Source organism: Heterocephalus glaber, unplaced genomic scaffold, assembly GCF_053883595.1.
Source record: "Heterocephalus glaber isolate CG9 unplaced genomic scaffold, H.glaber_assembly_v1.0 deba00001461, whole genome shotgun sequence".
Lineage (NCBI taxonomy): Eukaryota > Metazoa > Chordata > Mammalia > Rodentia > Bathyergidae > Heterocephalus > Heterocephalus glaber.
Genome location: NW_028258308.1, coordinates 24725229 through 24751894, shown reverse-complemented (window position 1 = coordinate 24751894; position 26666 = coordinate 24725229). Strand labels below are relative to the sequence as shown.

Sequence of the window (26666 nt, the reverse complement as noted above, 5' to 3'; positions counted from 1 at the left end):
TATTTGACATATATTGAGATGTCTTAAGGACTAGAACAATGTCAGTATTCATAAATAATCTTTATTTTAAAAGAATATGTATTTTCCAACTTAGGGTATAGTGTTGTAATATATATATATTACCATACATATATATATATTTCTGTGCATATTAATCATGTGTTTTAGATCTTTGTTCTTACTGATATTTTTATCTTCTTGATTTTTTTACCATATTATACATAGCAATGTTAGATTTATTAATTTCTATTCATAATTATCTTAAAATTTTGTTTTATGTGTTTTGCAACATTGTTATTACGTGCATAAGAATATAGATTTATATCAGCAAATTGAATCTTTTATGTTTGTATTAGATTTCTAGAAGTGTTTTTATTTTAAAAACTTTTAGTTATCAAAATGCACTACCTTTATCTTGATTAACATTTTGTATTATTTTTTATTTTTGTTGTTTTGTTGTTTTTTTCCTGTATTATTGGTGAAGTCTTTCCTAACTTTTGGGGTTTTTTGTTTTGTTTTGTTTTGTTTTTTGAGATAGGATCTTACCATATAGTTCAGGCTGGTCTTGAACTCACAGTGATCCTCCTACCTAAGATTTCTAAGTGCTGGGATTACAGGTGTGCACCACCATGCGCAGCTTGCCTTCCTTTTAAATTATTCCTTTTAAATTATTTTTTAGTTTAGAGTTAACTGTAAATATAAATGTAATGAATAACTGAATTATGAAAGCTTAACTACCATGTAGATCAAGATATAGAATATTGCTGTACCCCAAGAAACCATTTCATAAGTGTCCTCAATCATAATCCCTCACTGTCCTCCAGAAAATAACCAGTCATGATTTTTTTTTTTGGTACTGGGAATCGAACTCAGGACTTTGCAAGGCAGGTGACAGAACCACTGAGCTAAATCCCCACCCCTTAATAGTGACAGTCTTTTTTTTTTTTTCAGTCATGATTTTTATGTGACTCACTTCTTTGCTTTGCTTCCAGTTATGTCTCCTAAGCAATATAGTTTCATTATTACCCAGTTTTGTGCTTCATATAAATTAAATATTATGTGAATATTTTTGTCTTGGGATCACTCACGATTGATCAGTTTCCTCCTCATTGTATGTACTGTTCTGATTTGTTCTGTTTTATTGCTGTAAGCTATACATTGTTTATAATCATTGAAGATCCTAGAGAGATTTAGTTTATGTGGGTTATATCTGTCTATATTTGCCATATTAGAAATTAAAACAGGATTTTAAAATATTTATTAATCCATTTTAGATAACAATATGAAACTTAATATATGTTAAACAAGCAATTTTATGAAAAATAACTTCTTGAAAAGATAGTAAGAAGATTGAGATTCTTTTACATTCTTTGCAATTCTCTTTAACGATTGGCTTAATAGAAGATGGCTAGTTTTTCATAGCCATTTTTGCATTTAATATGTTATTTTGGCAACTCACTTGTTTACTTAATCTCAGTTGTTTACCTTGACGCAACATGCTCCCTTAATCCATTTTCAAAAAAGTCTACCAAATATCAAAATCTGAGTAACCATAATTTATCAGTTCATTCAAGTAAAACGGATGATTCATGGAAAAAAGTACCTAGTTCAGCTTGCAACACAATCATCAGACAAATGTTCTTTCTGCAGACAATTGTAGTACTTCTGTATGCAGGAAAAGGGCTTTATGCATTCTTCCTGTTTCATCACACCAAGTATGAAAAGATGTATATTCAGAATTCCAGCAAATGCATTCATTAAGTGGAACTTCTTTTTTGTTTTTTTCTTTTTCTCAACTGTGAGTATGTGTCACTGAAGGATAAAATGACTTTGGTCTTTGGCTACACTTCCTTATTGATACCAGCAATTTTATTCATCATTACGTGAACACTATCAGTCCAGAACTCATCACAGTGCCAAAGCCAAATGCTTGTAAGGTGCTTAAAGAAGAATCTATCTCATATTTTGTCCTGCTTTTTCAGTTATTCTCAATGAGAAAGTTGGTGCTAATGACTAGCCTCTAATTAACGGCAGCCTATTATACCTTTTTCAACTTCTGTCCTTTCTTACTGGGTGAGTCCTTTATAACAGTTTATTTTGTGAGTTGTACTGGTTTCTTTCTATCCTCGGTGACGATTTGCTTAATTTTAGTTGGCAAAATCAATTAATCTGTATTACCTATGGTTACTTACTGATTTAAATTTTAATCATTTTATTGTATATACTATTTTTTTCCTTTCCTGCTTTCTTTTGAATTAACTGGTTTTTTTAAGATTGGAAGATATTTACCCTATTTCTATTCTTTAATTTTAATAAGTATATTTAAAATAATAAGGTTTTAAATTAGACAGTATCTTTACTCTCTTTTCCTAAATATTTCTTTCAAATATAGCTTCATAGTCTTTAAACTTACTAAATTTATTTTGCATTCTATATCTAATAATTTCAGTATCTAAGATTGGTTCTATGATTGTTTCTAATGGCTGTCATTTATGGTGGCCTGTTTTTTGGTTCAGTAATTTTGTATTGTGAACATATATTTATTGGAATGTCTTTGTGAAGATTCTTTACAGACCTGGTTAAAGACATTACATCAAAGTAGGATTATGTCAGGTTTTTCTTTTGTGATTTTTTTTCTGTGACACCTGGAGCCAAGTATAGTAATACACAACTGTAATCCCAGCTGATTCAGGAGAATCACAAGTTCAAGCCTACCCTGGACAATTTAGCACCTTAGGGAAATCCTGTCTCAAGATAGATAGATAGATAGATAGATAGATAGATAGATAGATAGCATTTTTTAGAAAGACATACCTGGGGAAACTGTAGTCCCACACAACTTTAAATTATAATTATCAAATTACTGTTTTTAGGCCTATAGTTGTCATAGTGGTACAAAATATAAAGATACAGTTGTTGTATTTTTATGTGTATGTCTATTAAAGTATCACTTGAATATCATGTAGTAAAGACAGTTTACTGTCTGCTTCTATGGGCTGTTATTTTTCCCACGATTGACCTAATCACTGGGTAAAATATTTCTCAGACCCTAATTTCTATGGGGGACATGCACAACTTTGGGGGAGCCATTATTCTGCTTACCACAGTGATGTATTACCATCTCTACATCAGTCTTTTTCTTCCTAATTTCCCTTCCTTTCTCTTCCTTTCTTTCTTTTGTTTCTTTCTCTCTCTCTTTCTTTCTCTTTCTTTCTTTGTTCCTTCCTTCCTTCTTTCCTTCTTTCTTTCCTCCTTTTCTTAATTCTCTCCTGTTTGCCTGCTTTTCTTCCTTCCTATAATAGATATCATGGAATAGCTTGAATAGATCCTGCTATGACTTAGCCAAAAAGGCATAGAGAACTCTTGACCAAAACTGCAAAGTTTAAGGGAGTTCTATCAATAACAGCCTCTGAACTGAGGCAAAAAGTATATCTGACTTGGATATTCAATATATTCGAGACTCATTTTGCCCATGCAATCCACATTTTAAGTTCTTCTGAACTATATTTCTGTTCTTTTTGTGAAAGTTTGCAAATTGCCCTGTATTTACCTGCCAAAGCATTCATAGTTATCTGTTTTATACCATTATATTGTTCAGTTACATTTGAGCACATCCTCTGCAGTCTTTCTGTAGTCTGTGTACATATTTTCTGGTTTTATGTTGCTATTAAATTATAGTTTGATTTTCCTGTCCACTTTAAGCTTATTGTAAATATTCTATTATTTTTTTCTAGTGTTACAGCTTCCTACAGTTTTTCATGTTGTGAAAATTTATTCTTAATTTCATCATTTTTTTTTTTTTGGCACCAGGGATTGAACTCGGGCCCTTGCGCTTGCGAGGCAGGCAGCAGAACCACTGAGCTAAATGCCCAGCCCTCATCTTATTTTAGTAATTAAAAACATTAAATACTGGCTCCAGAACAGACATATAGGGATTAATGAATGTATTAGGCATATCATTGATCTAGTAGCTATTTTGGGGGGCATCTAGAATATCTAGAAATAGTTACTCTAAAGATACCATTCCTGCCTTTAGAAGCTTTATAAGGGAAAAGATTATATAAGATAAAACAAAAACAAGTCTTATGTAGTTATAGCAATGCAGTCATAGTCTAGCATGGTCTCTGGAGCCAGAGTGAGGGATAGGAAATCCTCTGCAAAAGATATTTACTAATTTGTTACATTTGTTAATTTCAAAAGTTTAATTCACCTTTTTAATTTATTATCCTGACATATATATATATATATATTTTAAAGATATTTTAAAATATAGAAAAGCAAAAAGAAAATAAAACTATCCTAACCTCACCATTCAGAGATAGTCTATTTTAGTATATTTGCTTTTTTCCATGTTCATAAAATATATGATTTCTTAAATCAACTTTATCTTTTTACATGTTGTAAATATTTTAATGTCATGATATGTAAGTATATGTGAAGCAGACCATTATTTGGTGGTAAGAAAGAGACATGGATTCCCAAAAGGAATCATTCCTATTATTCTCTTAGTAAAGTATACGGTAAGATTTATTTTTGTTTGGTAGGTTTAACAAACCTCTTTTTTTAAAAGTCATGTATTAATCTTTTAAGGAATAATTTAAAAGTACATCTATGTTCAAAATATGTACATGATATCTGAGAGTAAGAATTTAACCTAGTTAGTATCTATTGGGGTTATTCTAAATCTACATAAAATAAAATAAACAGGGCCAGGGATTTAGCTCAGTAGTTCCACCGCCTGCCTAGCAAGCGCAAGGGCCCGAGTTCGATCCCTGGTACCAAAAAACAAACAAATAATAATAAAATAAAATTAAATAAACTGTGTTAGGTCTGTATTTGCACATTTTACCTGTTTAATAATATCTGCTTAAAGCTTTTTAGGGAGTGATGCGTAGAATCTCTGTCTTAGTTACTTTTCGTCACTAGGACACAATACCCGAAACCAGTAACTTAAAGGAGAAGTTTATTTTGGTTCACATGTTAAGTCCATAGTTGGCTGGTTCTGAGCCAGGAAGGCATAGCAGAGGGGCATAACAGGAAAATCTATTCATACCCTGGTGGCCAGGGAGCAGAACTGGAAGGAAAGACCAGGCAGGGAGATACACCCTTCCATGTCACACCTCCAGTGACTCACCTCTCACCAGGCCCCACGTCCTAACAGCAAATCAGCTGTAACCCCCATAATCCAGTCACATTCCCAAGCCCCACCTCTGAGTGCATGATGCTTTTGGGGGACATCTAGATATAAACTGTAAAACTGTCACGTTGCTACATTTGTGCTTATAGTAATATTTACATCTTTGTTATCTGAGTGGTTCCTACTAAATAATACTTTATCATTAAGATTTTATTAAGTTGTAGGCAGTGAGCAGTGATTTCTAGTTAATAATAAAATAAAATTAGAGAGAGGGTAATAGGATAATATAATGATCAAAGTAGTATGCATATATGAAAACATCACAGTGAAACCCATTATTTTATATAATTAATATGCACTAATAAAAATATCTAACACAAAATTAGAAGATCTTTTAATAATTCCTAGATGCACTATAATTTTATTAGTGGCACTAGATTTTTATTTTCATTTATTTGTAAATTTATTGATATTTATGGTACCAGAGATTGAACCCAGGCCCTTCACACCCAGGATGCCTAAATTACTGAGGCTGGACTCAAATCGGCCATACTTCTGCTTCAGTCTCCTGAGTATCTTGGATTATGCCATACTTCACACTAAACTTTTAAATATAAAGAAGATTGGTTTTGTTTAAAGGTTCAGGTTAGATTTGTGTTTCACTCTTTTCGTAGGAAGAGTTGGCCACTCTTCATCTTGGTGCCTCCATCAGCACCCCAACTGGCACTGAGAGAAGGTGACACCCTGTCCTTGTCACAGAGGCTACCAAGTGACTTAGCCATGCACAGTAGACACCCACTGAAGCCCCAAGTGGCTTTGAGTTATTTGACTTAAACAGGTGTATTTCTTTTTCATAAGCTCTAAATTAATTTAAACTTTGTTTCTCTAATATATGGATAAGGCTATTTTTATTTTGGTACACTAACAAGATGTATGATAGCCAAAATAATTTATTTTTACATTATGGTTTGAATAGGTTGCTATAAATTTATGAAAAATCTTCGTATGAATTTACTTCACACAAAATGTGAACAAAATTTTTGCTTCACACTTAGAAGTTATGCCTGCCTAAGTAGAAGGGCAGAGGAAAAGATAGGAGACTTTGATTCTTCTTGACAAAGGCATATTGTGCTTAGAAATAGTGATTATATACCATTACACCCTTGAAAGCACCAGGGCTTTCCAGCTGTGTAACACAATACTGTTGTATGCAGCAGAAAACAAAAAGGTAAGCTAATGTGTTTTCTTTTAAGGTTGGTTTTAAAGTGTATAAATTGTCACTCTTTATGACTATTCTTTAGGTTTCAGTTGTGCCTCTTAAAACTTCTACAGGTACTTAAAACAGAAGCTGAGGAACTTGTCTCTAGGAGCTACTGGGACACACTGAGACGTAACACAAGCCAAGCACTCTTTTCAGACCTCGCAGAGGTACAATTAAAGCTCAACAGCGTCCTTGTACTGCTTGCCATTTTGTTAATCTTGCCTTATTTTGTTTTAGAGTCACAAGGATGAAATAAAAAGTGTACTATATTTTCTCTTTTCTTACAATATTTAAACTGCATATTCAAAGATGCCAGCTGGGCAGGGGCTGCAAACCTTTTTTTTTTTTTTGGTACTGGGGATTGAACGCAAACTATTTTTAATATCTGTGCTAAATGAACTTCTTTGTTGTATAAAACACAACTGGCCAATTTAGCCAAAAGGAAATAATGTTATGTTTTAATTAAGGATCATTTTCTCAAATTTTGAAAATTATAATGTTATAGTTTCACTGAATCTTTTAAACTGACAGTTCACAGTGTGACATTAAATGCTGAGATGTTTCACTTGGTAAAGTTGACTCATGTTAGATTTAAACAGTTAAATTTTCTAGTATTGGTAGTAATAGCTTGCAAAGGCAGGGTAATGATATTGAGGAGGAGGGTTCTCGTAGAACAGTCAATTGAAGGAGGGAGGAATATTATTTAAGATTGTCAGTGCATGGTAAAAATAAAAGGCAGACTCACCCTATTTTAGTTTTATTATTGTTTGTAATTTGATACAGATATAAACCTATTGCTGCCCTCAGAGTAGACTGCTTCTACCACCTCACTCCTGTTAGGCCATGGTCAATAAGGATTTTAATTTTAAAGGATGGACTGTATCTTATAGACCAAATATTGTTTTATGTTTCCTAATAAGAATTTTTGTAATTAAAACTAAAACTTTTATAATTAAAAGTATCATAAAAGATTTTTATTAGAGAAATCTGTCAGTCTTCCTGGAAAAGACTTTCAGTAAACACTAAAAGGTTTGTTTTTTGCATCTTTTTCTCTTTAAAGTTGGCTTCTCTTTTCTTTTTCTAAACTTCTAAGTTTGAGTTTTACAAATTACACCTAAAAAATACCTACAGAAGTTACCAGCAATTGCTTGTGGCTTTTTTCTTCCTTTCTCTTTTTTCATGTTTTTTGTTTGGTTAGTTGGTGTTTTTTGTTTTGTTTTGTTTTGTGTTATAAGAAGAGGGTCTTGCTATTTTACCCAGGATGGCCTTGAATGCTGGACTCCAGTGATCCTCCTGCCTCAGCCTCCCTTGAAGTTAGGACTATGTGCATGTGCCACTGTGCCTGGCTTGGTTGTGATTTCTGTTATCCATATTTAGAGTGTACTCAACTGGCATCCCTAGACTAAGGCAAACACTTGGAAATGTTAATCTTGTCACTCATGTTTAATTTTAAAGTCCCCAAACAGATAAATAATGCATTTTGCAGCCTGTATGTCCATCAGCAGATGAATGGGTAAAGAAAATGTGGTATTTATATACAATGGAGTACTACTGTGCTCTAAAGAAGAACAAATTTGAGTCATTTGTAGGAAAATGGATGCACCTTGAGGCCGTAATATTAAATAAAATAAACACACAACCCAAAGTATAAACAAATCAAAGAGCAAAATAAAAGATAGATAATAGGAAATAGGAAGACACTTATTTTGCAAATGAGAAGAGAACCAAAAGATGGAGGGAAAGTGAGTGGAAGGGGACATAAAAAGAATTAAGATGTGTAATGTACATACATCAGCTCTCTACAATGAATGTAATCATTATATACCACAAACATGTACCAATAAAAATTAAAAACTATTCAAAATTGCATTTTACCCTTTAATCTGTGATATAAAAGTATAATGTAACTAAGACCAGCTGTTAAAGTTACCTTTTAAATTTGAGCCATCGTGTAGGCATGAATTGGCAGATGTTCCATGTACAGATATCCCAGAAGAGCTCTATTTTGTAATCATATTAGGTAGGCACATAGTAGTCTATGCTTTAAAATAAGAGCAAGTGGGAGCACAATCCTTGTGAGTCTCTACAAGCCAACTGTAGCCTCCGTACTCAAGTTCAAATGAACAGTCATGTGACTCTTGTGTCTCTCCATACCAGTGTCCACCTCCCAAACACAGCCCTTCCTTAGTCCCATGTAACTCTGCTATAATTCCCATAGACAAAATTTGCTCATTAGATTTTGAATTTAATTAAAATCTTGGAGGCTTCTTATCAGAAGACCAGTCAGGTCTTGTACACACAGATGATGATTTATGTAAGATCTTTGGAAAGAGTTTATGGTTCTATTAGGGTTAGAGTGGACAGCTTCTTGGAGCTGATTTTGTCCATCTCTTCCCAGCTCAACAGTGTGACTTCCCTGTAGTCCCTTGAAAGTAGCCACATAGAACAGCAACACCACAGAAATAAGCGTTACATATCAGCCAATTTTTTATTTTTCTAAAGTACCAGTTTACCAGTACACTAGTGGCTATGATTAGTCCACACTATGATCATAAGATGCTGAATGAATTAGTGAATGGACTCAAGCATCAAAAAGTAAATCTGATAAAAGATACAAAAAGGTAAAAAAGAAATTAAAACAAAATTTGTATTATGTTCCAAAAATAAAATAATTAGTTGGGGGTTATCTCTTTTACCACCCTCCTGAATTGCAGAGAATAATAATGAAAATTAACTATAATTAAATTACAACTGATTCTAATGCCTTATAGGTTACTACAGATACCAGTATAACATAGTACAGTTTATAGTATTAGTATTTCAGAATTCAAGTTGATTCAAAAAGAAAGCTTGGAAATCTCTTTATCTTTGTTACGTATTTAATGTATAATTTTGTATTTCTTTGTTACATGTATAGTTTAAGATAAAATAGTTCTCTTTAAATACTATAAGTAAATTAGATATTGACTCATATTCTTATTCCAGAGCGTTTCCAACTATAGATTTTTTAAATTATAGTAAAGCTATGTCTTTTCAATTATTATAAAATCATACAATGAAAATTTGCATGTCACTGTTGACACCACTTTCCAACCAAAATCATATATAATAAAGTCAGAGTATGTGATGAACATATTGTGCAACTGTTAAATAAGTCTGTCCATACCAGAATTATAAACTCTATTTTTCATACTACCGTTGAAATTTAAATATTTTTGTTTGCTTTAAACTTTCATTGTCCTTAATGTTTCAATAAATTATTCAAGGACCAGGGATTTAGCTCAGTGGTTCTGCTGCCTGCCTCACAGGTGCAAGTTCCCAAGTTTGATCCCTGGTACCAAAATATAAATAAATAAATAAAAATAAATTAGTCAAACATCTCATTAAATTGTTTGAAGATTTCTTCCATCCCTTGGATTGAGCTTCAAATTATCACTACATTGTAATCAGTAAAAAAATATACTGAAAGATGATTTTAAAACTTTAATATTTGACAAATTTGCATTTAATGTAAATTTATTTCATTTTTTGGAAATTATTTAAATAATTTTTATGTATGTATGGGGCTAGGGATTGATCCTAGAACCTCAGGCATGCTAAGCATACACTGTACCACTGAGCTATGCACACCCCCAGCCTAAAGTAATTTTTAATCAAAACACAATTAGATAATAGCCTTTCATATAAATGGCCCATAAGTTCTTTTCATGGCTTTTTCTCACATTTTTATGAAAACTTGTGGATTAATTTTATCTTACCAAAGAAGATAAAAGAAAGGGATAAAGTCTCTATTTTTATCTCAACCCTCTTGTAAGTTAAGTTACATAACATGGATACTCAGGTCATTGGTGTAGTTTTCAATGACTCCAAGCAGTACTCTGTTTCACAATTTAGGGAAAAGTTTTCTCCATTTTCATTTTCTGATTTTTTTTCCCTCCAATGTCAAACTCTTCCCTATGCCTCTGTGGTTCTGGATTATCTGGGTACATGCAACCTGAGTCTAATAAGATTTGGACGCTGAAAGACTACGTGAAGCTCTGCCCTGCTCTGTGGGCATGAGGACTTCTAAATGAGGTCATTATGTAAAACCTGTATAAAACAAGTCTCTCATTTTAGTATACTCTGTTTTGAGGTAAAGAATATCACAACACTGGAGAAAACATTGCTTAATTATGTTTCTGAGTTTGCTAACTGTTGATGTTCTCAGAACCTTGCATTTTAAGGCATTTTTAAAGCTTTTTACAGCATATATTTCAATAATAAAAAAGTGTACTGTGTAAAAAATCCCTTTATTTACAACATTTCAACATTACTGTGTTTTTGTCAGCTAGTCTTTTTTAAACTTCCTGAAACATTAACTTGTCAAGAATAATAATAGCTAACTTTGTGGGGGGTGGGGAGGCTGTACTGTGATTAAACCCAGGGTCTTCTCACTGCCACATCCCTAGCCCTTTTTATATTTTTTATTTTGAGATAGGGTCTCACTGAATTGCCTGGGCTGGGCTCAAACTTGGGATATTCCTGCCTCAGCCTCCCAGAGTGCTAGGATTACAGGCATGTGCCACCACACCCGGTTTAGCTAGCATTTCTTGAACATGTACAATCTGAGCATGCTAGTCACGGTGCTAAAAATTTACATGTGCTATCTCATGCATATGTACTATTATTATTCTTGAAGATAATATCCTGAGAAAGATTAACTTTTCTAAGGTCACTTAAATAATGAGAAGGGTCAGCATTCAGAGCCAGCCATCTGACTCTTGACATTTGCTCACCACACTACTGTTTGTTTGTGAAGTAAGTACTTTTTTTAAAAGGACAGTATCCTGGTGAAAAGCTGTTCTATGAACCTTTTGGTCATTCTTATGTCAGCTCCAAATACCTGGTGCATCTGAAGAATTTATCTCTTGAACATCATAAAAAAAATTGTTTTTCAGGTTAATTAAGAAAATCCAAATTAAATTATTTAATAAAAAATACCACATTTAGATGATTACTAGAGGATTTAAACTTTTAAATAATTTAGCATGCACATGCATAACTTGAAATTTCCTTAAAATATCAAGTCTTCAATATTTTTAAAATAAAAACATCAGTTTTGTTCAAATTTCAGTTTTCAAAATGTGAACTTCTTTTTAGCTATAATTTCATTTATAAATTCACCCCGTTCTTTTCACTCTAACAGTATCATTGTATTTTGCTTATATTGATAAAATTCATTGAGGGATATTGGATATCTCTGTTCTCTTTCTTTTATTGCAACTAACTTTTAATTTGTGGGCTTTTTTTAAGCATGCTGATGACATCACAAGTTTAGTAGCAGATACTACACTTCTTGTCCACTTTTTTGGAAAGAAAGGAAAAGCTGAACTCAACTTTGAAGACTTTTATAGGTAAGCTTAATTTTTACTAAAAAGTATTAGAATGCTAAAATGAAAAGGGTCTTTAGAGTTAATCTGACACACTGATAAGCACTTTGCTACTTTCATCTCAACTATAAATACTTTGTATGATAAATATGCATTTTTGTCAGTGCCTGTAAACTCATGGTTATATCACTAATTCTAACAGATAATTAATAAATGATAAAAATAATCTGCCTGTGTTATTATCTACTGTATATTCAGAAGAAAGTATGTTGCCAGTTCTTTAGTCTGAGTAAGCCACAGTCACTACTCTGCAAGCTACTTTTATTATCCCTCCTTCACAGAAGGGAAACTCAAGTCCTGAAAGGTTAAATTACTTGCTGCAAATGCTGTAGTCATTGAGTGGTAAACCCTCTCAGAACTTGTGCTCTTTGCTTTCTCATTACACAGAAATTTCATGAAGCTTTGTGTCATGTCATTAAATCAGTGTCATGTAACCTTTTCTAGAACAGTGAATATTTGGTCATTTATCTTGTTCATTCTTTCTTATACTTTTTTCATAGATTCATGGATAACCTCCAAACAGAAGTTCTAGAAATAGAATTTCTTTCTTACTCTAATGGAATGAATACTATCAGTGAGGAAGATTTTGCTCATATTCTTTTACGATATACAAATGTGGAAAATACATCGGTATTTTTGGAAAATGTGCATTACAGTATACCTGAAGAGAAGGTATCTGATCCCTCATGTTTATTTTGTTACATCAATTATTTTATATTTATATAGGTCTATAAAATATCTTTCCCTTTTGTTAGTTTTCTTGCTTCATTGTAAATTAAGATATTCTAAATAGGGCTGGGGATTTAGCTCAGTGGTTTCGCCGCCTGCTGCGCAAGCACAAGGACCCAAGTTCGATCCCCGGTACCAAAAAAAAACAAAAAACAAAGATATTCTAAATATATGTTACTTTTTCCTCTGTGTCCTCAGTGCTGTCTAAATTTTTAAAAATTAACTTTAAATTCTGAGTAGATACCCATCTTTTTCTTAGGTATGCTGAAAACCCTTATGGATATTAGCAATTATTTTATTCAAATTACACACATTAGTTTTCAAGAGAATTCTGCTGATTTGTATGCTTTGACTACCATGTAAGCATCACCTCATATAAACAGTTTATATTGACATTATTTCTGTCACACTCTGTTCATTTCTATAACACCCTTTAAAAGGTCATTTCAAGACTGCCATTGATGAGTGAGTGATCTTATCAGAAGTTGAAGTGAGGCTTTTCAAAGAGTTTGGATGGCATGAATGGTTAAGAACCTGGGACAACTGGTTGTCTGTTTGTTTAGTAACAAAATGTGTTGTCAGCACTTCTGAGAGTTGCATTATCTAGTGGTATTTGAATGCACCATTGCAACCAAATAGAACTGGTGTCACAAGGACCACTTTAAGCATGGGGATGTTTTGGATATATTGCCTTCTATTTGTGTTTATAGGAGGATCAAGTTAATCTGTCCAAGAAAAACATTGCAAATAGCTTGACTTTGTTTAAAATGGATACACAGTGAAGATATTAACAATTCACTAGGTCCTCTAAGGAATGGAGAGAAAAAAAAAAGACTTGATGTATTTGACCATTAGTATATGTTATCTTTTAAGCAGCAGACTTTTATCTGTTTACTTGTAACTCATAGACAGTTCCTAAAAATAAATATTGGAAATCACAACACTCAAAGGACAAGACTATTATGTAGGGCCTTGAATCTGTTTTGTTTTTTCTTTCATTAAATGGAAACATCAAAATTTATAACTCAGAAGATCAAATTCCAAGAATGATGAATTTATAAGAGCTCATTGTACTATTTTATAGTTAATTTTTGCATGTAAAATTATTTCAAAATAAATATTTTTAAGTTAAATTCAGCTTCTAAAAATTTCTAGTTAATAATAGCACTAAAATCATTCTAATAGAAATGGAAAATTTTGGATTAATTGATTAATTCTCATAGGTATTTTTTTCTAGATTACCTCAACAGTTCTCACAATAAATTTACAGATATCTTCCTTGTTTATACTTCTTTGTAGCATTTTTTAAATTTTTAATTATTTTATTAGTACAGTACATCTTTCTTTTGGAAAAAGGAAGACTGAGGTTTTCAGGTACTGGGATACTTATCCAAGTATTCAAATACAGGACTTTCTAAGCCAGTGATACCTCCACCATACTCTACATGCCTTTCCCTTTCTTCCACCTCTCATCTTTCTCTCTCCATTAGAAAAAACAATACTTCTATTTGACTAGCATTTTGTATTTCTAAAATACTCATTTTCAGCATCTTATCTAGCACATACTTGTTATCTGTTTATGAGCTTGGACTAGCCACTAAGGATAAAGCAGTTCTATAAACAAAATCTTAATAGAGGGGAAAAAAATCAACAAGTAAAAATAAACAATGATAATAAATGTGAAGCAGACCAGGAATCATGGGGACTGGAGAAGCATGTAGACTAGCAGGGAGAGGTCTAGTGAAGAGGTGGTATTTGAGGAGAGCCTATGAGGAATAAGCTATGCAAAGACCTGGAAGAAGAGCATTTCAGGCAGAGATAGAAGCAAATAGCAAAGGTCTAGGGAGGGAATAAAAGGTTGATTTAGCTGAGAAAATACCAAGAAGCATTTTATAAGTGAACAGGAAAGTAGTAAGTGATGAAGATGAATCAGTCTTAAAAGTCCCTGGAGACTAATGGAAGGGAGTTTAATTTTTTTTTTATTCTAATAGTGACACTAAGTGATAAAAATCTGTTGCAAAGTTTAAATTTTAAAACGGGTTGGTTGACAGGCTACCCCCACAACCACCACCTATTTTTGTATATAAAGTCTTATTGGAACATAGCCATGATCATTCATTTAATGCCTTGTCTGTGGGTACTTTTGCACCATAATGGTAAAACTGAGTAATTTCAGCAGAGACCATATGGGCAGCAAAAATGGCTACTCCCTAGCCGTTTTCAGAAAAAGTTTACAAGCCTTGCTTTAAGCATAGGCATGTCATTCATTCCTTCTTCATTCAACAAGTGTTCAGTGTCTACTGTGACACTCCGTTGTGATCTAATTCATGCACCCCATGTAATCTGATTGATGTTTCACAAGCTCATCTTGGCTGCTACATGATTACAAACTTTAGTTGGCTCAGATTTGAAAGAAACAAGATTCTCTTATTAGGAGTCCAGGTAAGAGATAAGCATGGTTTGGACTGGGATAAAAGTAGGGAAAAGAAGTGAGATATTGAATCATTTAAAACAGAACTGTTAGAACTTGTTCTTGGATTCTACTTCAACGTGAAGGAAAAAGAATCAAGATTCTTAGGTTTTGAGTTCCTCAAGGTCAAGAGCGAGAAGAGCGGCCTCACGTCCACCTGAGGCAGCGCGTCCTGGGTCCGCCCTGCCGGGTACTGTACTCGGGTCAGGAGGTTCCGGCAGAGAGAGCCACCCGCCGCCCGTCTCACGGGCGCCCAGGACTGAGCCCGGCCCCGGGCAGAGCAGGTCTCTTTGGCGAGGCTTTTTATTTTACCTGGGAAAGGAGATACTTTTTGTGGAAAGAGTACAATTAAAAGCACAGCATCGAGGGCCGGGGATTTAGCTCAGTGGTTCCACCGCCTGCCTCACAAGCGGAAGGTCCCGAGTTCGATCCCTGGTACCAAAAAAAAAAAAAAGAATTCTTAAGTTTTGGCCTTCATCACAAGGTGCAACAGTGGTAGCATTTATGGAACTAGGTAAGACCACAGATTTGGAATTAAGAGACAATCAGAAGTTTAACTATGGAAAGGCTAAGGTTGCTGTTCCTAGTTATATATCTAGGTGAAGATATTAAGTAGTTGAATATGTGCATCTAGCCTTCAGAGTACAATCAGGACTAGAGATCAGTAGTCAGTAGTGTATAGACTTCAAGATTATGGCTTACTGGTTGTAAAATTTGTTTCACACACCATCTTCCCACTTTCACTTAATGGAAACTCCATTCTTCCTAGTTCACTTCCAAAACATTTTAATTGTACTGAAGTAAACCCGTGTAACATTCAGAAGATCCTCTGTATTTCCTTTTCCTCTATCCTCTTGAAGCCAACACTCTGCTTTCTCTTTGGATTTATCTATTGGAGATGCTCAGTATAAATGGATTCATACATATATGACCTTTTAAATTCTTTAATAATGTTTTTGAGGTTCATCCACATCATAGCATGTATGAGTACTTCATTCTTGCTATGACTGAATGATTATAATTACATGTACATTTCAAGGTTTGTTTATTCATTCATCCATACATAGACATTTGAGCTATTTCTGTCTTTTGGCTGTGTGAATAGAGCTGCTAAGAATATACATGTTCATGGATTTGTTTGAATACCACTTTTCATTTCTTTTCTGTGTACACCTAGAAGTGGAATTGCTGTGTGATACATTATTATCCTTTTTTTAATTATCATTATTATAACCATGCTAGTGGTACCCATGTAGTTAACTTTAACTATAATCTTTATTCCTTCATATGGCTACAAATTACTATTTCCTTTATTTTCAGCCTGAAGTATTTCCTCTAACATTTTCAGGAGGGAGGTGGTTAAGGGCAGATGTGTGAGTGATAAGCTCCTCTGCCTTTTGTTTATCTAGGAATGTCTTAATTTCATCTTCATTTTTGAAAGATGGTTTTGCCAAATATACAGTTCTTGATTGATGGATTTATTTCTTTAAGCACTTGAAATATATCCCCCCCCCCAGTATGGTTTTGATGAGAAATCAGCTGTTAACTTTATTGAGGCTTGCTTCTATATCAAGAGTCATTTCTCTCATGCTGCTTATAAGATTATCTTTTTGTGTTTGGCTTTCCATAACTTGATAATAATGTGTCTTTATATGGGTCTCTGTGAATTTATCCTCCTTACAGTTCATTCAACTTCTTAGATGTGTAGACTCGTGTCATTCATCAAATTTTGGAACTTTTCAACCATTATTTCTTCAAATACTCTTTCTCCTCATCTCTTTCTCTTTCCTTCTCTCAGTCTCATTAAAGTATATGTTGATACACTTGATGGCATCCCAGGTCCTTTACACTCTGTTCACTTTTCTTTATTCTCTTTCTTCTATTCCTCAAATTGCATAAATTTTCCTTTGATTTTACTGATTCCTTATTCTGCCTGCTCGGATCTGTTAATGAACCTGTGTGGTGAAGTTTTCGTGTCAGCTATTAGACTTTTCATCTCCATAATTTTTGTTTCTCTTTATAGTTTTATAGTTTTTTTAGTTTTTTATAGTTTATTGTCTTGTAGTTTCTCTATTGATACTCTCATTTTGATCATCATTTTCCTATTTTTTTAGTTCTTTGAGGTTTCCTTTAGCTCTTTTGAATACATTTAAGCAGTTGATTTAAAGTCTTTGTGTAATCAATCCAATGTCTGGAATTTCTCAGAAGTTGCTCTGCTGATTTATTTTTTTCCTGCAAATGGACCTCATTTTTCTTGCATGCCCTGTAATTTTTTTACTAAACACTGGAAATTTTGAGTATTACAGTCTAGTAACTCTGGAAATAATATACTCTCTCTGCAGTCATCCATTTCTGTACTTTTCCAAACTATTTTGTAAAGGCTACAGTCTTTGTTGTGTGTAGTCACCAAAGTCTGTTTTGTTGTCTTAGTGGTCCAACAGTGAACTGACAGATTTCCTTAAAAACCTACAGTCAAAAAGAAAATCAGTAGTATTCTCCTACTCTTTGAAGCTTAGCTATAAGTTAGAGTACTCCTTGAACACTAAAGCAGACTGCCTGAAACTTTTCTTTAGCCTGTACCTCTTGCTTGCACAAAGCACACAAACCTGCCAGAGGTTGTAGCCTAGGGTGCTCTTGGGTCTTTTCTGAATATGTATCCAACTCTTAGGTGTGTGCATTGTACTCCAGTTTCCCAGGAATATACAATGGCCCTTTAAGCCCCTATTGCCCTATTAGCCATTATTATCAGATTCCTCCATTGCAGGCTTTTGAGTTTTGTCTGTCACTTATTGTATTGCATCCTTTGTCCAGTTAAGAATGGAGTATGCCTGTCTGTAAATCTTTTGACAGGCTGTTATCACCAGGTGAGCTGCTCCCGTGCAAGAGAGGGAACAAAACAAAAATCAGCCTCTGCTGATTTGACCCTAGGCCCTCAGGGGTCAAATCACACACCATAGTACCTTGAGAACAAGGTCTATGTGAGCCCCCGAACAGCAGCAAGCTGTACCAGAAATGCCAGCTAGCATCCCCAAAGCTACTGCCACAGCATTGAAAAATAATGGATGGTGGTTCAATGGATGACTGCATCACAGTACTCTGTCAGTAAATTTCAGCCACCCTTTTCTTCACCCTGCTTGCTGTAAATTTTGGATTACATTCCAGAGTTCAAAAACAAAGTTGATTTTGTCAGTCTTCCCCAGCTTATGGTTGTTTCTATAGAGGGACTGATTCTTTAAGTACCATTTTCCAGGATGGTGCTCCCCCGTTCTCCTTCTGTACTTTTAACAATTATTCAGACTTACATACTTCAACCATCTTAGAGAAAGAAAACCTTTTTGGGCAGTAATGTCTGTTTATTTGTCAGCTTACTGTTATGGATATATACCAAACACATTATCAATTTGAACAACTGATGCAGTTATACTAGCAATTTGATATCCACAACTTTTTAAAAGATAGAATCTCACTATTTTAGGCTAGCATTGAACTCACCACTGTATGTACCCCAGTCTGGCTTGCAACTCACCATGATCCTCCCACCTCAGTCTCCTGAGTGTTGGGATTATAGGCATGCACCACCACATCCGGTTCTCCACAACTTTTTCTACTTTGTCTTTTTGTTGAATTATATCTTATTAACTATGTCAGTTTTTCCCACTTATAACTTAGCACCGTTCAAATGTACCTGTAAATGCTTTCATTACATCCTGAATAACATACTTCAATAAATGTATATAATTTTATTGTGGTACAATACATACAGCATGAAATTTACTACTTTAACCATTTTAACATATAAAATTCAGTGATATTAAATACATTCATAATGCTGTACAACCATCACTCCCTCTACTTCCAAAAGCTTTTCACTTTCCAAACAGAAACACTCCACCCACACAGAATTGAGTATCTACTTTGGAGTAATGTCTACATCACATGGCAACCTTGTATTTAATATTCTGAGGTGCTACCAAACTGTTTTCAAAGTACCTATACCATTTCTACAGTACCGTTAACAATGCATAAAGTTTCGAATTTCTGTACATCCTCACCAGCACTTGTTATTGTCTACCATTTTGATTTAGTCATTTTAGTAGGTATGAAGTGGTATGTCATTGTGGTTTTTATTTGCATTTCCCCATTTGTAAGTAATTATGTTCAGCAGTTTTTCAAATATTTGTTGACCATTTATATATCTTCTTTGGATAAGTGTCTGTTCAAGTCCTTTGCCTATTTTCTAAGTTGAATTCTTTGTCTTTTGGGTTTGATTTGTGAGAGTTCTTATATGTTCTCTATTAAGATGAGATATATGGATGTATAAGTTTTCTTACACATTCTGTGGTGGGTTGTCTTTTCACTTTCTTGATAGCATCCTTTGATGCCTACAAGTTTTTAATTTTGATAAAATCTAATTTTTTATTTTTCATCTTGTGCTTTTAGGATCATATTTAAGAAACCATTGTCAACAAGAGAAGTTGCTGCATGCCAGCTCAGTTGTTCTATATAAAAATGTTGATAATTGCAGAATTATCCTAGGACCTTATTTTTTTCTTTATTTCTAACTTTAAATTCTTTATAAACACCATAGAATGGAAAATACTTTTTTTTTTAAAAATTGCTGAATAGAAAATGTTTGAAAATTTAGTTTTCTTTTATGTGTGCAGACACATAAAATATAGGGGAAATACAACAATCAAAACTGATTTTTTTGTAGATAGCCAGTACATTTCCTTAAACTACTTCAATGCCAATGTGTATTATACGAAGAGAATGGATTCATAAATTCATTGATTTAAAAGCAGCTGCTGATATTTTTTATTAAAAAATAAATTTTACCTAGTGAAATAAAAAAAAAGAAACCATTGTCAAATAATAAGTCACAAAATTGTGTCTCTGATTTTCTTTTGTAAGATTTTATAATTTTAGTAATAAATGTAGGTCTTTGATCAATTTTTTAGCCCATTTTTGTAAATGGTATGAAGGGTTTGACTTGTTTCTTTTGCCTATGGATATCCAGTTGTCCTAGCACCATTTGTTGAAGAGACAGTTGTTTCCAAAATAAATGGTATTGGGCTGGGGGTTTGGCTCATTGGTTCTGCCACTTGCCTTCCAAGCACAGGGTCCTGAGTTTGATCCCTGGTACCAAAAAAATTTAAAAGATTTAAAAAATAAATAGTATTAGCATCCTATTGAAAAATCAACCAACCATAGACATTTGGGTTTATTTCTGTACTTTTATTGTATATATTTTAATGCTTTAAATTTTTCAGTTCTTTTTTGTTATTAGCATGTTAGCTAATTTTCATTTTTACCTCTAACAGGGTACACTCCATTCGAGTCCCAGTGACTTATCACAGTAATAATTGTGGAAATGAGGGTGTGCCAAAAAAGAAACAGTTGTAACCCTTATCTCTGTTCCCCCTCCATACTGTCTGTCTCTCTGTGCTATTAAGGATGTTTGCTTTAAATTATGTCCTTCAAAGTAGATGTCCTACTTTTTGTCTTACAATTTTATAGCTTCAAACAGTAAAGTATATAATCTACACATAAGGATTCCTGTGTGGTTTTGAATTTGATTGTCTTTCTAGACATTTAGAACTGTTATTTTGAAAATCTAAAGGTTCAGATGTTGAACATTGTAGTTTGTCATCCTTCAGTTTATTTCAGAAATTTATTCTCCTCAAAAGTATTGATGTCTTTGTTCACCCTTTGCTTAAAAATATCCCATCCTCCTATCTCTTACTTGTACTGGCAGTAACTTGTCATTCTGAGACAGACAGGATGCTGTGTGTTGCTGTGGTAGCTGGTCAGAGTATATACTGGTACAGAACTAGAGCAGTGATCAGTTTCCCTGGCAACAATCTCTCCATATCAAAACAGATCATTCTGGTGCAGTCTGTCTGAAGGATTCTAGTAGCACTAGAAATCTTAGGGTATGGGATCAGGTCACACAGCAGGATCCAGGACTGAAGTAGCCATAACAAACATAAGGAAGAGAGAACAGAAAAATGTAAAGAGAAAATGACAATGAGAAATCTCATGTTGCAAGTGAAAGAGGGTTTGGAATTGAAGTGGAATAATGTATACCAAAAATTGGATATTTTGCTAATAGATCATTTAACCAGTAAGCAGCATACAGGAAAATAAACGCCTCTGGGGTTTTTCCTAGCTTTCCTTTTTTACTCATTTTATGGCAAATAAGCCTAAGATCTTGGCCCTCTAATCTTGGCCCTCTACTCTTTTCTCAGAGTACTTTCTCATTTATGTTAACTGTGTTGAGGAGAACACATTAACTAAACCTAGCTCCTCATGTCCAAATTTGTATCCTCTGAGATCGTAAGCTGACAAATAAGTAGTTATGACTGCCCAATGTGGGCACTTTCTATTCTCTGAGATACAATGAACTTATTTAAAATAATTTTCTTATTTAATTGAAGTAGTATCAGTGGTAGTAATTGCATTTTTTTGTATTAGATTCTTTTATTGGTACATTGTAGGTATACAACGCAATTACATTTCTCAGTAATTGCATTTTATGCACACGACATTCCAGAAGAGGTTACCCTGGCTGCTAGCCCTTTACATGATCTCTGCAGGGTGTGTGCTGAGCTCCCAGTGCTCTATCTGCACAGCCCACTGTACTTTCTCTTGCTGTGTTGGCAGCATTATCGTAACAGCAACAAGTTCAAACAGACTACTATTGATGCTTAGTCAACATGTTGATTTTGCATTGTCATTATAAAGACATGAATGATCTAATGTAGAATCCAATTTAAGAAGTACATGTGTCAGGGAAACTTTTTTATGTTTTTTTCTTAATCCCCATATTTTCAGGGATTTTTAAAAATGAGCCTTAGAGGATTTTCAAAATTGAAATTTTTATTCATTTTTACTATAGCATTTTGGGGAACTCTGTGTTGTTAAGGACAGTATTTTTAAAATATTCACCTCTTATTGTCATGGTAGCAACCCTGACCAGTGAAAATAAGTGTGAGTGAATCTTACAGTCCATTTGGAGAAAAAGGTTTCAGATTGAGCCCTGGAAATGTTTATATGCAAGTTATATTGCAGATGCTTAATCTGTTTGTTTCTATTGAGTAGATATTTATTTAAATAAATTTGGCACCAGTAATTGTATTTACATTTATTTTCCCAAAATAGGGCATCACATTTGATGAATTCAGATCGTTTTTCCAGTTTCTGAACAACCTAGAAGACTTTGCAATAGCCCTAAACATGTATAACTTTGCAAGCCGTTCTATAGGACAAGGTAAGTAATCATTCTTCAAAACTTAAAAGCAAAAAATAATTCTACATTGTTTATAGAAACTTTGGCAACAACTTAATTAGCTATGTTGTATCATCCATCAACTTCCCTGAACGTCTTGTTTATAATTTCAGTGAGAAAGAGGTTCTGACATTTAAAAAAAATTTAGGGAAATGTGCTAAGTTTTTAAAAATTCATTTTTGTCTTTAATTTCATATTATGAGGAAAAACTCATGATGTTTATTTAAAAAAAGTACAATAAAGAGACAACCTCGTGGCTGTTGGGTAACACTGAAGGACATGTCTACCTAGAGAGACCTTGTCAGCCATGATCCAGACATTCTCCAGGATACTATTTATTTTACCTACTGGATGAAAAACTGGAAATTTGTCAGCAGAGCCACCTCCTAGCCATGAATTTACTTATGTTAACTGATTTTTGAGAATAGTGTATAAAATTGAATAATGACTTGCCATTATTTACCAAAAAATAAAGTTGTCATAGAATTCGGAATGCCTCTGTCCTCAGAACCACCTAGCTGGCTTGTTCTTTGTAGGTTGGCTGACAAGCCAAGTCCTTTTGCTACTATTTTGTGTCTACAGTTACCTTTTCTCCCTTCGTGGCCATATAGCCTTTTTAAAAATTCATACTATTGGGAGACGTTTTATTTGCATCTTTTAAGATGATTTCAGCTGTCTCTGCTATAATCAAATAATGTGTTAATTCTCATGTTTAAATCTCAGAGGACAGTCTAGGGTTTTAAGGGGCTTGGATTCAATCCGTAGCACCAAAACAAACAAATAAAAGCCCTTAACACCCATGGATAATAAATCCATTATCTGGCTTCATTTATTTATTCGTTAAGAGAAACTAGAAAATTCATTTTTTATTCTTTCTATAGCCCAAATATGTTTAAATATGCTATCTTCTCAAACCAAATATGTTCACATATGCTATTTTCTATGGTCAAATATTCTGTCTTCTCAAACTACTTTAGTGTTTTCAAACCAAAACTTTTAGAACCAAGACATCAAAGAACTGCCTTTACTACTATGATAAGCTTTCAAAAAAAAAATCAGTATCTACTTACTTGATTCAGAATAGAAAGCTGCTCTTTTACATTGGGAACTTAGAAGTAGAAAAAATTAATTGTGTTGCTCTTGCAGTACAGTACTAGGAATATATCTATCTCTTTATTTTCTTTTGCCAGTGCTAGCATCTTAATTAGGATTATTACTTCTTCAAAGTACTATTGCATAAGCCACCTAAGTGACATTCCAACAACTAGCTACTTTCCTTTCTAATATTTCCTAGACAACTCACAGAATCTTTCTAAAACACAAATTAACCTTTCTACGACATACCTTCTATGGAAAACTCTTAAGTTTTTTAGATGCCTTCTGCCTGAAAGGCAGCAGCTCTATTCAGAGCTTCTCTAGATCCTACATGTCCCCTGTTACAGCCAAACCAGATTGTTGTCTTCTGAATATGCTCTCTTGTTCATGCTCTCATGTTCACTCATGTCCTCTCATCTGCTATTTCCCTCATCATTATAAGTTGAAATCATTCCTCCTTCAAGGCGTAGCTCAAATACAAAAATTACCACCTTTCCAAATCACTGTGGTTCTCGCCCTTCTCTCTACCCTGCAAATAGAAGTAATCATTCATTTCTAAATTATTCACAGCACTTTATTGGTACATTTTTGGATGGCCCTCTATAGTGGTTGTTTGGGCAAGTGACTCATATTCCATCTGACTTTTTCTTGAAAGCTTATTTATCTTAATAGTTTCCCTATCACTGACAGTAGATACTAATTAATATTCATTGGTTATGAATGTATTATTAACCAAAATACAGTTACTAGGGGCCGGAGATTTAGCTCAGTGGTGCCACCACCTGCCTCGCAAGCGCAAGGTCCCGAGTTTGATCCCCGGTACCAAAAAAAACAAAACAAAACAAAATACAGTTACTTTTTGGGGGGTGGGGGGAGCAGTACCAGGGATCAAACTTGGGACCTTGCACTTGCGAGGCAGGCGGCAGCACCACTGAGCTAAATCTCCGGCCCCTACAGTTACTTTTTGATCTTTTCATTAAATACACAAAATCTTATTCCCTAAAAAGCAGTATAATTAAGAAGAGTCATGTATTATATAATATCATGACCCATGTTTAAAAAACTTCTTTAACATCCTTCCTAGTAATTAACATATACTAAAAAATAAAGTTAATAGGCTGTTTTTCTTTTTATGTGACATTTATCTAGATGAATTTAAACGTGCTGTCTACGTAGCTACTGGACTTAAACTTTCACCTCATTTAGTGAATACTGTCTTCAAGATTTTTGACGTTGACAAAGATGACCAGTTAAGTTATAAAGAATTTATTGGAATTATGAAAGACAGACTTCATAGAGGATTCCGGGTAAACTTACACATTTCCAGCCTATTACTATTCTTTTTAAAATCTGAGTATAAAAAAATATGCATTCAGAAAGTTTATACAAATTTTTAAGAATATAAATATGAAATGCTTTATTAGGAAAGAAAAGTCATAGGCCCTTTCTACTTTCAAACATAGTTTGAGGTGATAAATAAAAATACAGATAAATAAAAATACAGAAAATGATTTTGACTTCTAATAATTTATTTTCATATTCAATTAATGTTTTTAGCTCAGTTGCCAGATATTTTTGAAAAATCCAGTCCCCATATTGGCTTTTTGGACTTGCTAATATGCAAGGAACTAATACTATTTCTCATTTTCTATGAGAAACATTCCTTCTAGGCAGTTTGAGACTCCCTAAGTTATCACATATTCATTATCATTTATGTGGAAAACAAATTTTAAAAGGGTTTTGCCTGTAAAAATATTTTTTTCTGTTGACATACTAAAAGTCACTACTTGAAATTCAATGATTTTTTTTCTAAGAAACATGCTATAAAGCTTGAAATATAGCATGATTCAATAAATGTTTTAAGTATCTAACATATTTGTGGAGGTGCCACAAATGGAAAAAGAAAAACTTCTATTAAAATTAACAGCTAGTATATTCAGTCTTCCCTCTTTAGCAAGGATATCCCTAAGTATTATACATTTTAAAATAGAAAAACCTATATATATCTAAGAAAAAAATCAAGATTCATCTTAGTGTGTTTTTAGTTTTGTAATGACTAAATCGAGGCTGTCTTGGTAAAGATGCTGTGTACTCAGCTGCCACCTAGTGGTTCTTTGCCACAGCAATCAGATAATGCCACAGATATTGAAAAAGACAGATAATAAAAATAAATGTAAACTATGCTTTAAACCTTTGATGCTGTTTCTCCCTTAGGTGCTGTGTTTTTATTTTTATGTATTTATTACATACCTGTGGGCCCTATAGCATTTTATTTACATTTGCACACTTAAAAATTTGTATTTGACAAATACAAATTGTATATATTTATGCAGTATTATGTAATGTTTTGATATATGTATACATTATAGAATGATTATATCAACCTAATTAATATATCCATTACCTCACATACTTAAAGATATATGAAGAGTATACTTACAAAAAATAGTAAGAATATTTTTAATCTATTTTTAAAAGCAGTTTTAAAATACACAATACATCCCAGCACTTGGGAGGCTCAGGTAGAAGGATCACCATGAGTTTGAGTGGAGCCTGGGCTACATTGTGAGTCTGTGGCCAGCCTACATAGTGAGACCCTGTCTCAAAAAAATAAAATACACAATCCATAATTATTAACTGTAGTTACCTTTCTATGCAATTAATCTTGCAAACTTATTCTATCAAATGGGGATTTTCTAATCTTTGGTTAACTTCCTCCCACCCCACCCCCAGACCTCCTATCCTTTGGTGACCACCATTCTACTCTACTTCGAGTTTGACCTTTTTATATTCCACCTTTAAGTGAAATTGTGCTTTATGTTTCTTTCTGTATACTTGAACATTTTTAATTCTCTGTTCTACAGGGTTATAAGACAGTCCAAAAGTATCCTACTTTCAAATCTTGCCTGAAAAAAGAACTTCATAGCAGATAAAGTAAGTTAACTTCTATTTTTCTAAATTTGTTAAGTAACACAAAAAAGAGTTGTAATTTATTTTTCTGTTACAATATTTAGAAAATAGCCAAAAAGAGGGTAGGGGTGTAGCTAAGTGGTAGAGCACATGCACAACATGTATAAGGTCCTCAGTTTGAGCCCCAGCACCTCCAAAAAGGAAAAAAGGAAAATATCTGAAAGAAATAGAATTATAATTTAAATTTTTAAGCCACTTAAGTATCTTGATTTAAAATATTTTATGTTGAACTTTTTTTTTGTACCTGAGCAGGTACAGTATAATAAATTCAAATTGTACTTCTATAA

General features: G+C 33.5%; 1 protein-coding gene across 6 annotated transcripts in view; it reads left to right on the top strand.

Moving 5' to 3' along the window:
• Positions 1–26666, top strand: part of Micu3 (mitochondrial calcium uptake 3) — a 120438-nt gene that overhangs the window by 89960 nt on the left and 3812 nt on the right. For 4 of the 6 annotated variants that reach the window (XM_021265094.2, XM_021265095.2, XM_004853089.3 and 1 more), the window contains 6 exons: positions 6470–6565; positions 11691–11791; positions 12328–12499; positions 22188–22296; positions 24559–24716; positions 26274–26343. In XM_021265094.2, the coding sequence (XP_021120753.2) occupies positions 6470–6565; positions 11691–11791; positions 12328–12499; positions 22188–22296; positions 24559–24716; positions 26274–26342 (705 nt within the window). In that variant the 3' untranslated portion in view covers position 26343. The remainder of the gene's footprint in view (positions 1–6469; positions 6566–11690; positions 11792–12327; positions 12500–22187; positions 22297–24558; positions 24717–26273; positions 26344–26666) is intronic. The other 2 variants (XM_021265098.2, XM_021265097.2) reach the window with 1 other exon arrangement.